The sequence below is a fragment of the Patiria miniata genome, unplaced genomic scaffold (assembly GCF_015706575.1).
Source record: "Patiria miniata isolate m_02_andy unplaced genomic scaffold, ASM1570657v1 HiC_scaffold_5, whole genome shotgun sequence".
Taxonomy (NCBI): Eukaryota; Metazoa; Echinodermata; class Asteroidea; order Valvatida; family Asterinidae; genus Patiria; species Patiria miniata.
This window is the reverse complement of record NW_024037072.1, coordinates 31740332-31755403: the sequence shown is the minus strand read 5'-3', so window position 1 is coordinate 31755403 and position 15072 is coordinate 31740332. Positions and strand designations below refer to the sequence as shown.

Sequence of the window (15072 nt, the reverse complement as noted above, 5' to 3'; positions counted from 1 at the left end):
CTATCAGCCATCAGAAAGTGATAAATAATCCTAAAAAGTCGAAATTTGCACTGTGACAAATTTTGAATTTTTACTGAGAAAACACAAATTTTCAGGCCAGTCCCATAGGGTTTGTGCACGGGCGAAAAGTGATGGCCAGATATGGGAATCTTTCCGTACTAGGCCTAAATACTGAATAAAACTTCGCAGCCCAGCCCAGACATGCAAGACTAGACTGGAGTCAGTCATGTCAGTGGTGTCAATAACAACGCCGCTCCAGCCTCACGTAAATACACTCAAAATTGTCACGGAGCACGTCATTTTGCCATTATAACATACAAAGCTTTGTGTAAATTCACATGAGTGTAGGATCTTGCATTGCCAAGAAATTTGAGGGAAAAAAACGACCTCAACACAACATATATATGTACGAGCAAAACTTTTGATTGTCTGAGGCCACGCACGGTACGCTGGTACTCCGAGTCATGCACACGCATTATGGTAGGAGCCGTCTGGGTACCCGTACAATCTTGTGCGTCGAGTGTTTCTATGCGACTCTGGAGCGTGGCTAAGCCATGTTCATGGGTCTAGAGTCAGAGTAAACAATTGTGATGAATCCAAATCGTTACAGCAGCCATATCGCAATTTTCAACTGCTACAGTTACGTCATTGCAAAAAACCCATTGCGAATCTATATCAAGTTTCTAACTTCCCTTCCTATCAGAGCATTTTGGTAGCTCAATTTGTTTAACATTTGACTATTAAGTACTATGCCGAAGGTCCTAGGATCGAATCTGCGCCGTGAGAATTTTTCTTTCCCTTTTTGTTCTTTCAATAGTTTCCTTTTATGTTTTTAATCAAATGATCCTCTTTTTATTAATGTTTTCTTTTTTTTTACTTAGTGATCCGTGACTCTGGAGGATTTTCTTAAAGGGAAATAAAAATCTAGAACATATTGAGTTTAGAAAGAATGTTGCATCCAGACGCCACTTTTTTTCTATATACCGGTATATAGGTCAGTCTTTGCAAAAATGTTGACAAGATGTGAATCCGGGACTGAGAAACATAACCAACTTATAAGATGGAATTTTGCGTCGGGGTGATATAAATCAAACTTAGTTAGAGCATGCACTTTGTACACAGCCAGAGAAGTGGCGTCTGGATACTACATTATTTCCTTGAGTTGAGGTGATATTCTGGTTCAAAGCGCCGAAGATCCTGACATTGAACACTGTCAGGTCAGGGAACAAGACGGTTGACTGCCATAATGATAGCAACTACATTTAAAGGGGCACTAGGTCCTGAAATCCCTGAAAATTTTATGTTTTGGATTGTTCACTTAGCCTTTTTCAAACATCTGGTTGAACAGAAACCAACCTAATGTCTTACCGTTCACGAGAAATCTCATTCAAAGCGTGTTTTGTAGCCCAATTGGGCTGTTCCAGGACCTAGTGTCCCTTTAATTTATGTTACTGGACGGAGCTGGCAGTGATGCCAGTGTTTCTCAAAAGCTATGGGAATGGGAAAGATTTTACTATCATAACCCCAAAATGAAGGTGGCCACAATGCTGAACAAAAGTTGTTTGACAGCACATCGCTGATAATGCTGATAAAACGTAAACTGTACACTTTTTACAGTCAGATCTCAGACTTTGATTGAAAGTGGAAGGGGAGTACGAATTGGTAAAAGGAGTCGGCCCTAGCCAAAGTGGGGACTTAACGGTCATTTTGATGAATGTATTTTGGAAGAAAATCTCTGATGGGCTGGAAGTAAACACGACCTTAAGTCCTCTTATAGGTTGCTCTCAAATGGAGCCATCTCTGTAGGAGAACTGCAACTGCGTATTTTACGCAATCAAGCACGCATAGCGCAGTTTTGAAAATGTTCCAAACACTCGCGCTTGTTGCTCTAAATGTGTTCGACGCAGCCGATGCGCATTATGCAAGTTGATGCTCAAAATGCCGATGCACGTGGCTGGTCTGTAGGAAAAGATGTGATTTTAGACTATTGTTTGATCAGTCACAGACAGTCACAATTTTCTTCAGCATCCCCTGCCCTGCGTTTGTATACAGACAAAATGACAGACAAGTAAAAAAAACCCAAAAATGACAGACAAGTAAAAAAAAACCCAGTCAGATCACATGTGTAAACAAACACTGTGACTGGTCAAATTCTGTCAACAGAAAAAAGAGGTTACAACTGGTAGAAAATGACCAGGCTAGCGCGAGCTGTGCTCAGGTAGTACGCACACACTCAGGGGTCCTTCTTAGGGTTACCAAAATGCGCGCGCGCCTTGTCTTTAGGAATGCGTGTGAACGCCAGCATGGCACCACCGCAGAAACGGCTTCTAATTCTGGTCGCCGAATTCCACTACAAGGGACCGGGTCCCAGACAAGACATACAAACGCACATGTCATTCAGTTGACCTCTCTACATGAACAGTTACTGTGTACATGTATAAATTTCTTTTTATTTTTTTTCTCCTTGTTCCCTATTCAGTGGACCTATGCTACCACCAGTGTTTAACCCTGTGTCTTGGGGCGTGGACTGTCGGAGAGTAGGCCTTTCATCATTGTCTTGTTGAGGATGGCTCATTGGCGGAGGGTCAATGGCGTGGAGGAGGATGGGGACAGTGCGTGTGGTCGGCACCCCCACCAAATCGTCTACAAGAAGGTACATCTTTAAACAAATTCCCAACACCTACCCCCATTAGATCCTGAACCAATTTTTAAGGGGTGGGGGGGGGCACAGAAATTCGAAGGGGCGACTGACTATTGCAAAGTATTGCAAATTCAAAAAGGAAGGGGGAGGGGCTATAGGGGCTTTTCCTCATTGGATGCTACATGAAAGGTCACTTTTCCGCCTTCTTTCCTTTCTTTCTTCCAATTAATATTTAATCCTAACCGCCCTGAATCCTTCAAAATCCTTATTGCCAAAGTGGAGGAATTTGGAGGATTGAGGTTACGTGGCGAAAGTGCGTTACTGATTTCGTAGGATGCACTTTGTCAAGGTCTTGGGCTGGACCTTGTGTTGTTTTTGCTCAGCCATGTATAAAATATATATTATGCTTGAAATCCTCCGTACTGCTCCAGGATGTCACTGGCCAATCCTCGACATATTGACAGTCACTGCCGCAGGATTTTGCAGGATTCAGGCAGTGGTCACCCCTCCACTGACCATATTCAAGAAATAATGGAGGAATTTGCAGGATTGAGGCTATATGTTACATGTATATTTTCACGAGGCCAATCAGAGGATTTTGCACGATTTAGACTACATCCCAGCAAAAAGGCTTAGGGAGTTACGGTTTATGAATATGTGGAGGGAATGGGGGTGAGTAGTTTACATCACGGCCCCCACCCCATCTATTTGCTTGGGTACCCAGGAGGGTTAAGACATTGGGCCTTGTCCAACTGTTTTACCATCTCCGAATAAAACAGATGTGCTCACTCATGTAAGTGCATTTCAAGACATGTGAAAAAGGCTCTCCATGTGTCAGCTCGACTGCATTTTATCGGAGTAATCTTTGTTCCGATCTGACTCACTGTCTTCCTCTACCCCACACCTTTTTTAAAAAAAAATTAAAAGGGAGATCAGACAATTTTACAAAACGAGAATAAAAAAAGAGAAGTTTAGAATGTTGAGATTAGGCCTTTTATAATCATGTTCTAGAGGGCTTGTTGTTTCAATCTCAGGAATTTTAAACTTTCTCAAAGACAAAATAAAAATAAACTCATTCCTCAGATTAGCGGATTTCCTTTTTTTTTTCTACAAGTTCATCTTGTGTGCCATAAGAAGACCTTTGAAAATATTGCAACGAGACTTGGAATTTCATCTTCTTCTTTTTTGTGACTTCCCAGAAGCATGCCTAGTGTGTCATTCAAAACAAAATTCCTGAAATTTGAATTTTTAAAATTTTGACCTTGTTTACCGTGGAGTATTTTTCCCTATCAGTGGGCATGAGAATGTTGGGCGTAATCGCGGGATCTTCGCTGTCCATTGATCGCCTCAGAAAAGTGCGATCAGTGGATCCTGCAGGAATTCTCCGATTTTACTTCCCTGTTTCACAATAATCCTCCCGACTTAGAAAGAAAAGGTGACCAACTGATGGTGGCGCAATCGACTGATTGTGGCACGATCGACCGACAGCGCAGCGCAATGGACTGATCGCGCAGCGGGATGGACCAATTGCGCACATCTACCGATCGCGCCCAAAAAGAACAATGTTTAAATTGTACGTGTAGATACATAGAAAAGTGTTTCCTTCATTGTATGAGCTCGGAAACAATAAGTGGATGCATGTCATGCATGTTGTCGACCCTTTACTCTTAATTCTTAGAACTACATGTTGCTGCAGTCTGTTTTCCTGACGAGTCCTTTGACTGGTTAGAAAATCCAAGAACAGTTGAAATAGGGTTTGCTTGATATCGGTCATCGGTAGATGTGCACGAATTTTAAGTAGCCTGCACTAACGTTGCTGGCAAAAATGAACCTTTGTCCTACATGTATAAGATGGGCAATTCTACCAGAATGTGGGCGTGGCCTGAAAAGTAGAAACCATGGCGGAAGGTACACATATGTTTATAACAGTTTTGGAATGTCTGAAATTTGTACCAAATGTTTGTGTTGTCACGCCATCGAGAAAGTGGCTGCCACTGAAGGCTATTTTCTTGGAGGTTGTAAGGAGTACATGAAGATGGAACTTTCTCAAACCAACACCGCTCACGACACTTCTTGAGCAGTCAAACCAACCACAACTTAAACAGACTAGTAGGAACCTTGATAATTAGCCAGAAATGCACCTACTATATCATCAGGAAAAATCTTTCAAAATCTTCAAAGTACCGGTGAAGCATGAATTTAGGTTTTATGATATACGGACTCATTGGTGGTATTGCGCATGCTCATGCATAGATAATTAGGAGAGGGACCGGTCACATGAGAGGGTTTAACCAATAAAAGGGAAAAAGAGTCCGATTTTCATACGAGTCCGATTTTCATATGACACCGGTACATGTAAAGGTACCGCTACATGCAACTTGTATACATGTACACAGAATGAGCATGATGGATGGTACAAAGCAAACCTGTGAAACTCTCTAGCCTGAAATGATATCGTTTGGAAGAAAACAATCGTTGAAGGTGATTTGTTTTTGAAAAGGCACACTTCTTTACACGTGCATTAGCAACATAAACGAGACCCCCAAAGTACATGTACATGTATGTTTTCTCTACGTTGTCTCAAATGTAATACTCACTACCAGTAGCTTAAAGTTGTGCTGGTTAGTTGATTATGCAATTTATACATGTACATTGTACATGTATGTGCATCTTAACTAAGATTTTGAACAATTTTGTTGCTTCCAACCCTTAGGCCAAAAAAAAAAAGTCTCCGGTTTCTGGTATGGAGCTTGCCCAAAAAGTGGTGCGGCGACGCGGCTTTTTTTTTTTTTTTACCTGATTTTTTTGCTTCAAATGTAGGCTGATGACTGCAAATGGTGCCCGACTAAGCTTAGTGCAAATATATGGGAGTCCAGAGAGGCCACATAAAGCTTATTCTCGACCATAACCCAATCTAAAAACACGTTAAAATTGTGCAGCAGCAGGATTCCAGTCAAACAAGTGAGTTTGGCGGTTTTGAGACATCATCTTTCATTGAAAAAAAACTTTGTCATTTTGCCGACGCGCATGGCTACGGCGACGCGCGCGCATACCAGAAACCGGAGACTTTTTTTTTTTGGCCTTAACATGCTTAAACACACACTTAAAAGAGAATATGTACTATACAAAATACATGTACATGTATATGTACATGTGCGTACGTTTGCAGAAGCTCATGTCAATAACGATGACTCTTTTCATATTTTGAAGTGTGTCTCAAATACATACAATCAATTGGTTGTCAATAATTGTAACCATCTCGAGCCTGTAAAATGCAATTTAGATTTGTATACATGTCATGCATGTATACGAAGCATAATGTTCGTACTGGTACATTTGTTCATTCATTACACACTGATTATCTCAATGCCTACATGTACATTGCCTTGCATTATGTATGTTTTGAGTGCATAATGCATGACTTGCCTACAATGTTCGTCTCTCTTAATCTGTGTGACAGATGTGACAAACGATCAAATATTTCCCAGCTATCAAATTATTCAGTACAGAGATTGCTTTAACCAGTATTCAATGTCAGTGGATTAGGGTAATAGCACAGCAATAACGGAAAGATTTGCTGTTGCCTGGAAAATATTTATGATGCACGGTACCAGCATTTTGACGATTATGCAAAACAAATGTTCATGTAAACTGTACTGTGTCCATGCATGTACATGTACATGTACATGTACCTGTACAAACCTTTCCCTACATTGTTCAGGCATATTGAACAACTTTTCTCTTTTTTTTTTTACCAAACCGCGTTTATCATTAAAAATTTAGAAAAATTAATCAAGTTCTGAAAAGCTTGGAATATCCAAGAGTTTGTTGCAACTTCCCAATTAAGTTATAAACTCTTTTACATCCGATGATTTTGTAAATTCAGGACATATTCTTTAAATGCCTTCTATCTATCTCCAAGAATGATTATGTCAAGCAAAAGACCTGCCAAGCAAACACAAAATAGTTTAAGTCAATTTTAATGTTGTTGTTGTACTAAAACTGGCACTTGTACACACATGAAACTGTGCCATTAACTGTGCGTGGTTTCTGCATTGAAACTTAATCGACACTGGCACGGAGTGGTGCTGGATTGAATTGGTCAGGAATCGAAAAACCCAATTTTAGCCCTAACGTTCTAGCCATTACTTTGGGATAAATGAACTAGGAGTACCACAGAATACTACAAAAATGATTCATGATCCAAATACCAAAAATACTATGAATGCTGTGCCCACTTATGCTAAAGCACTGCATACTACCGGTATAGTTTACTACCAGTAGTATTTTGGTAGCTTTAGGTGAGGTTAAGGTTAATGATACTTGTATTGCAAATTGCACAGGTCGGGAACACCAAAAATGTCACACTTTTGGACCCCACATTTATGGAATGACCCAATTACATAGTGTACATTGTGCATGCGTGCCAAAGTTCTATTTTGTACCAGCATATGAATGTATGTGACATTGATACACTCTTGAATAAATATTTGATTTGTAGATTAGTTTCCTGAAATGATAACTTTCTACACTTCGCCAAAATTAACCAGTCCCAACATTTGAAAAGAGTGTTGGTGCATATTCCTAGTGGGGTTACTGAGGAAACATGCCACGCCCCTCATTTTGTTTGACTCAGTCTGAAATCCTCCAATTTGCATAATTTTTCACACACCCAAGGGAGTCGGGGTTAAAGGACACTGCGTCCTGGAAAACGCCCAATTGGGCTACAAAATGGGTTTTGAATGAAATGATGTTAATCGGAAAGAGCATTCAAAATATAAACATCTAGGCCTATGCAACCTTCCTTTAAAAGCTGGGCGTTTTTTGTTACTTTGTGTGAGAACGAATTTCGGGGTCCACTTTTAATTTGTGACCCCAAAAAATCAGGCTGTTCGTGCTAGTTGTGATTTCAGCTGTAAAGTGTTCCCCTTTTGTGGACGTGTTCCCCTTTTGTGGACGTGTTCCCCTTTTGCGGAAGTGTAAGAAACCACATTTGTGCATTGGTGCTGTGTGTAATATTTATGTGATTCACACTACATGTACGTGTATCATACATGTACATGTACATTGAATTGAAAACGACAGGAAAAACATATGCGTACTCCGTCGTGTCTGATGTAAACAACAGGTTTTTTTCTTTTTTTCTCAGGAATGGTACATTAGGTTTGTTTCCTTTCAACCAGATGTTTGAACTAGGATTATAAGTAAACAATCCAAAATATGAAATTTTCAGGGATTTCAGGACGCAGTTCCCTTTAAGACACATGTACATGGACATATGTACATGTGTGGCTCAACAATTCTATTTGCAGCAATATATTTCTAGTGTCACTCACATTATGTGTATGATTTTTAGACGTAAGAAAAGCAACAGTAGCAAGTCAATGACCAACAGCATTGAATTGTACACAAACCAACAGGGCTTAATTCAGCTTGGGGAATCGTGTGTCCAAATCTTCTTGCAATTGATAACAAGACATATGGTTAACGAAGTTGTAAGGTTTTACGTGATTACAATGCTGGTGTCTAAAATACTGTATGTATGTGAAGGGTGTTTGAAAGATGGTAGGACACCCTTCTTGTGATGGACTGAATTGTTAAAAATCTTTACATGCATACATAATAGGATCATTTGCATTTATCCAAAAAGTAACGTACCAAATTTATTTTAAAAAATCTAACAAGTTTTAACCCTCATAGTTACAGACAGTCAAAACATCAATCCTCTTCCCCTGCCACGCCTTTTACACAGGCCAGTCACCAACAGTCAGATCATATTTTTAGCAAGCACTGTGACCAGTCATATTCAGTCAACAGACAAAAGCAGGCAAGTTGTAGGCACAGCTGGTGTATCAATCACCTAAAGTCAAAGCATAACTGTATCAAGTTGTAAACAGTCACAGCCAGTCAATGCTGCTTTACATGTATGTAGGCTGGGAGCTCTTAACTATTAAAAATAGTCACTTGATTGATTTTGACTGAAAGGACAACTTTGATCAAAGGATCAAAAGGTCGTGCATGGTTTTTCACTGTTTGTTTAAAAAGTGTAATATCCAATGAGCTGGAATTTCACCGGGTAAGGTTTCGAACATCCGTCTTTGAATTTTGAGTAGTGTTAAATTACCAAAAAAAGTATTTGAAACGAACAAAATGCATGAACCCTAAATGATCCTAATAACCTTAGCACTCAAATAGTATGAACACTTCAAATGATATAATCAAAGATTGCACAATGCTCCATATAAAAGGTTTTATGACTCATTCAGGCTGGGGATCTTGGATATTGGAGAGAACTTTATAAAGTGAGGATGTGACAATTTGTCACAAGCTAAAAAAATCTTATGATAACATATAAATGTACATACCGATACGTACATATGTACTGGTATACTGTACATCCATATACAATGTACATGTACATGAAATTGTAGACCCATTTTAGTCAATTCTATATTGAAGTGTCTCCAATTTAAAATGTCCGGTACGACATATAATTAGCCTGTTGTCTTTATTTTTGAGTCGATTGTGTGTACAGGTACAGTACATGTATGTGTTAAGAACTCAAGAACTTGCATGTAAATTAATGTGCTGGTACAAGAACTGTGAGAACAAAAACATTCAAAAAAATTCAGGCCAATATGTACATAATATGTACACGTACATTGTAAATTACATGTTGATCATGTTGATGCTACTCGTCTTCTTGCATCCTTCATGTCCTTGACAAGCTCCCTCGAATGTGACAATTCACCAAATGTAAATTGGCATTTATTCAAAAGGAAAACAAAGTTTTGCACATCTCTAAGAAAGAAATTTATTTAAGGCCCAAAAAAAAAAATTCTCACAGGTTTACAGTAAGAACTACAGTACATGTTAAAAATTGCAAAAAAGTTCATGTATTTTTTTTGTCTCAAAGCGGTGCAATTGAGCCGATGAGACAGGAAACAATAACGGTGATGAAAACAAGGATATTTGTAGAATGGCTTCCCCTGCAATCTGTCAGCCGGCCCCTATTCCTCCTCCATCTCTCAACACATAAACACCTGGTATTCATGCGCACCTCCATCGCCTATCTAGCCTGACCAATGGTAATATAATATGTGACCGCTTATTAATTCTATACGTGTACCCCCGCTCTGCCGCGCTCCTTGGACGTTGCAATGCGGGGGTTCCATAGTAACAAGAGTAATTAGTTTCTATGGCGATGAGGGTCAAAAACTATTCATTCGGTGGTTGCGGGCTTCCCATAGCAGACGTTTGTCGCTGCGTATGCGTCTGCCTCTGTCTGTGCGTGTGTGACTGTGTGGGAGAGAGCGAGGGAGAGAGATAGCAACGGTGAAATTTAATTCATCGGGGGGAAGAATGGCAGAAATATAAGAACATATTTTTACTCCTAGGCATTTGGTGTGGATCAATGTGTGCGCTCCGAGCTCTGTTCCGTCTGAATTTTTTATAAAGTGAAAGACAATTGTGTAATGCGTGAACGCTGTGAAGTGACGTGTTATTGATAGACCTCTGCATTTTATTAAAGCTCATTTGGTTTTGGGGTTTTTTTCCCTTCTCGTTTTGGTAGGGAACTGAACTTGGAGAGAATTTATGACGTACATGTAGGATAAAGATTTCTTTGATATTTTTTTATGTGAAAGGCGTTTTGCGTGAAAAAAACTTTTTGGGAAAAGTAATTTGATGCGGCACTGCCTGCACATCTGCACGATTGATGGCCTTTACACATAATGGTCAAGTTTAAGGGACTTCTACAAAATAGACATTGATAAAGATTGATGTGCATGTCATTTAATAGTAAGAACAATATAATTTGCTTAATTAAGTGTCAAAATGACTGTGTCCCTGTACGTAATGAACATGTACACAAATTCTGTTTTATTGTTGCTCCAGGATGCACTATGTGTACTTACAAATTATGAATACATTTAAATTGGCAATTCCAGAGTTTTAGAGCTCAGTGAATAAAGGTTAAAGATGTATTTTTCACATCTTATACCCGGTACATCCATCATCTACATGTAGTAATGGTCAAGGAATTACAGACTAGGAGATTATGATGATTTCTCTGAAACATTAATTGACATTTAGATAAATCATGTTGAATTGACTCTTTCACAGACATTACCCTTTCATAACCCTGGAATTACAGTGGAACATCAGACATTACATTTACTGTGAATGTGGCAGCTCAAACTTGAAATTGTGGGGTGTTTTTATCTAAAGACTAAACTGTTAAATCATTTAAATTAAAGGAACGTACATTGTAGAAACATATTTTTGTGCATTTTTTTCCTTTGAAGCAACGAAGTTGCTCAAAATCTTGAAAGTACCGGTAGGGTGTATAGAAACTAACCTGTTGAAGTTTCAGCTCAGTGGATACTATACCCGGTACATTTTGAAAAAATGGAGAAAGAGCATCCACATTTTGTTTGGGTCTTGTAACTGGATTCCATTGCTAATATGCATGTTAAAAAAAAAATTGGCCCACACAGGCACCCATTTTGAAACCGACTTCTGAGATTTCTTCCAAAAATTATATTATTTTAGGTGGAATGATTTCACAGGGTATTTGATACCAGTCCTATCTTCACTTTGGGTAAGGATTTTGTTCTTAAATTGTTGGGTAGTATTTTGGGTCAGTGCAATTGTTCCTACATGAACGTGGCTTTGCTACCTATACCGGTACTGCTTATAAGCATCTGCCTAACCTGGATCTAAACTTCAAATTTGAATACATCTATTCAAGTTACAGAATAAACCCTAACTCCCTAGGCCTCTTTGCTAGGATGTAGCCTCAATCCTGCAAAATCCTCCAATTGGCCTCATGGAAAAATACATAGCCTCAATCCTGCAAATTCCTCCATTATTTCTTGGGTGCTGTGGTCCAATGGTTACGGTGTTCGACTCGTGTGCCGTGGTACATGGGTTCGAATCCTGACCGTGGGAACATGGTGCTTGTGCTCTTGAGCAAGGCACTTTACCATTATTGCTTCATCCTTCGGATGGGACGTAAAGCCGTAGGTCCCGTGTGTTGTGTAATGCACGTTAAAGAACCCAGTAACACTTATCGCTAAGAGAAGGGGTTTGCCCCGGTGTATCTGTCAGTGGCTGCAATATGCGCCGCAGTACCTTGTAAACCATTATAAGGTACATGTACTACATAATGGGTCTCATATTTCTCATAAACTTTATTTACCTTTCTTTAATAATAGACATATTTTCCAGCGCCTTGAGTACCTAATTTGTTGGTAGATATGTGCGCTATATAAGACTCCGATATTATTATTATTATCATTGAATATGGTCCATGGAGGGGTGACCACTGCCTGAATCCTGCAAAATCCTGCGGCAGTGACTGTCAATATGTTGAGGCTTGGCCAGTGACATCCTGGAGCAGTATGGAGGATTTCTAGTATAATCCAGGCCTATATTCATGCATGGCTGAGTAAAAACAACGCAAGGTCCGGCCCAAGACCTTGACAAAGTGCATCCTACGAAATAAGTAACGCACTTTTGCCATGTAACCTCAATCCTCCAAATTCCTCCACTTTGGCAAAGAGGATTTTGAAGGATTCAGGGCGGTTAGGGTTTTATTACTCATTCAGTTTGGGGCGGAAAAGTGACCACAAAATTATCATCCCTGTGTGCATCTGGATAGGACTTTAGCCCCATCAAGAACCCATAATGAATTGTTCCACAAATAACACATATCACCGACCCAGATTTTGTGTAAATAAAAATTCTTTGGTAGGCCTATTTTTTTTTTTTAGGGATAAGGGGAAACTGATGTCTTATCTTGTTTGTCTTTGCTACTGTGTGCAATGCTTGGGGCCATTGAAATTAAGAAGGGATGCAATAGAAACATGCACACTGAATGTACCGTCTGTGTGTACAGTAAATGTTTTTTTAATGTTTCCTGGTAATGATTGATGAATTCCGCCGCACGTTTGGTAGTACTTATGTTGAACATAATTTGAATGCAATGGCAGCAGATCGTTTCTGGAAGTGGAGGGTCACAGTGTGACCGCATGTACAGAGGGATGTCCAAAAGTGGGCGGGCAAAGGAGAACATTTCAAAAAGTTGTGGGGGGGGGGCGTGTCAATTTCTGGAAGACAAAAAGAAATGAAGAGTGCACAAGTAGGTTGTGATCCAAATTGTCAACAGAAATATTTAGTAAAATAAAATTTCTCAGCAAAAGGTGGATTTGACGTACTATAATGTGTACCGGCTGTAGGACAAAATCACAGCTTAACCCTATCGCACCTGAATCCATCAAAATCCACACCCCTGTTTCGGGGGATTTCGGCAGATTCAGGATACCTTCATATTGCACAAACTGGGGGATTTTGATGGATTCAGGATTGTAAGCCGAGCGGAACTGCAGGATTTTGATGGATTTAGGATACCTCTATATTGAGCTGTTGGGGGACTTTGGCGGATTCAGGATCTCAACAGATTTACTCCCACCTAACTGGTGGATTCTGATGGACTCACTGGCCATCAACATTTTTTGCATGGCAAAATTGATGGATTTTGGCGGATTCAGGATACTTTCTAGTTAAAGAGCCCAAAGGGTTAGGGTTTTAAATAAGAATCCCATTTCTTAATTATTGTTGAAGAGACCATGAAATACGAATTATTTTTTTTAATGCAACTTACAGGTTAAACTAAAAGAGTTCAAGATATGCAAAAATCATGTTTAAAAGCACTTAGCGGTTTCTGCACCCTCAACCGCCATTTTATATTACATGCGCGTAACACTTTCATGTAATAATTATTTTGCAATCACAAACTGTGACATTGAGGCAAGATGTCAAAGCATGTCTGTCTCTACATGGCCCAGCTGTGAGTATAGGCCTGTAATTAGATGAACCGACCATGGCCAAGCAGCCAGATTGCCAACATCATAATAGGCACAGCAACCTTCCCTCCCCTACGGTGGCCCTGAAGGGACATCTAATACATGTTTTTCTTGACTAGCAAAGTCACGCTTCACAAACGTTTTTCACGCCGTTTCAGTTTTTTTGTTTTCATGTTATCGAAAAAACTTTCCACAACATGACAAATTATTTCTTGATATTTCCTGACATTTCACGACGTAACAAACATTTTTTGAATTTTTTTTCTCGGCAACTTAGAGGGTCCTATATATTAATCCTGCATTTTTTTCTCAGCTGACATTATAGGACTTTCAAATGTGCTGTATATTGTGAAAGAAAAACGTGAAAAAAGATTGAATGGCGTGAAGAATTTTTTTGAAAACAAAACTGTGTGAAAACTTGAAAAAAAAAATAGGGAATGCTGTGAAATAAATTAAAATCTTCGATGTCTCTTCAGGGCCACCCCCCAGTTCTCTGGCCAGTTGATGACTAGGCTGACCATTTGAAGCAAGATATGGGGCAGAGAGAAGCACCCCCGCGGCCCCCCCCCCCCCTCCTTTGTGTTTTTTATTGTGTTCCCAGAATCTCAGGAATACGTCTGAGATAGCAAGAGGGATGTGTTATTTAATGTAGGTAACAATGGTCTATAGATACATCTGTACATGTAGGGGAAAGGGACACTTGGGTGGGTGGGGCCTGGTGGGGGGGGGTAGCCCTCTCTCTCAAAACGCACGGTATAAGGTTGACCCCGTGCACTGTGCCATCAATGGGTTTTAACACTCATCCTCAGCATCCCATCAATGAGCGATAATTGCATTCGTTCAGCTTTATTTAGTCAGGCCATTCTGGTCATACCCTTGTTTGTAGGTCAGGCAGTGACACAGCATGTACATGTACCGTATACTGGTACGCGTACGTACCTACCCTGTACATACTGTGGAAGGGCAGTACCATTTTGGCCTGCAGACTGCAAATCCATTAAAGGACATCACATTTGGTGCAAATTTATTTATCCTCACCTTGTCAAGTGAATGAAGGGGGGGTGGGGGAGGGGTAAATGTACATTTTGTACGTACATGTAATTAACTGTTCATGCATGTACATACATACTATGTACATATACATGTACATGGGCAATTCCATGGTATGTAAGTCACGTTACATTTGGAGGGGGTCTTCTACCACCTCTGTGCTGTTATTCTATAAAGTCAAAGCATTTAGGGTGGAGTTTTCTCACAGAATATCTCTTGATATCAAGTACCTCAACTACAAAAAAGGCCAACAAAATAAAGTTCTGTTGTTTTTGCAGTAAGTTTTTTTTTATCGGTGACTGATTCGAAAAATACATAGTAACAATTTAAATACATACATGTACCTTTCAAACTCATACTATGCACAGATAGAAAAATATTTGTAGTGCCCTGACATCGTTGGGTTGTAAGTCATGTACAATTGTATGCTACCATTTCAGTTATTAAAAAATAACCATAAAATCTCTGGAGGGATATATTTCAGTAACTGACATCCGAGAAACTAAAAATCCA

General features: G+C 39.6%; 1 protein-coding gene across 9 annotated transcripts in view; it reads left to right on the top strand.

Moving 5' to 3' along the window:
- The window catches only part of LOC119740773 (regulator of G-protein signaling 7-like), a 132061-nt gene that overhangs the window by 440 nt on the left and 116549 nt on the right, over nt 1-15072 (top strand). For all 9 annotated transcript variants that reach the window (XM_038216189.1, XM_038216188.1, XM_038216193.1 and 6 more), the window contains exon 2: nt 2480-2653. In XM_038216189.1, coding sequence (XP_038072117.1) covers nt 2567-2653 — 87 coding nt within the window. In that variant the 5' untranslated portion in view covers nt 2480-2566. The remainder of the gene's footprint in view (nt 1-2479; nt 2654-15072) is intronic.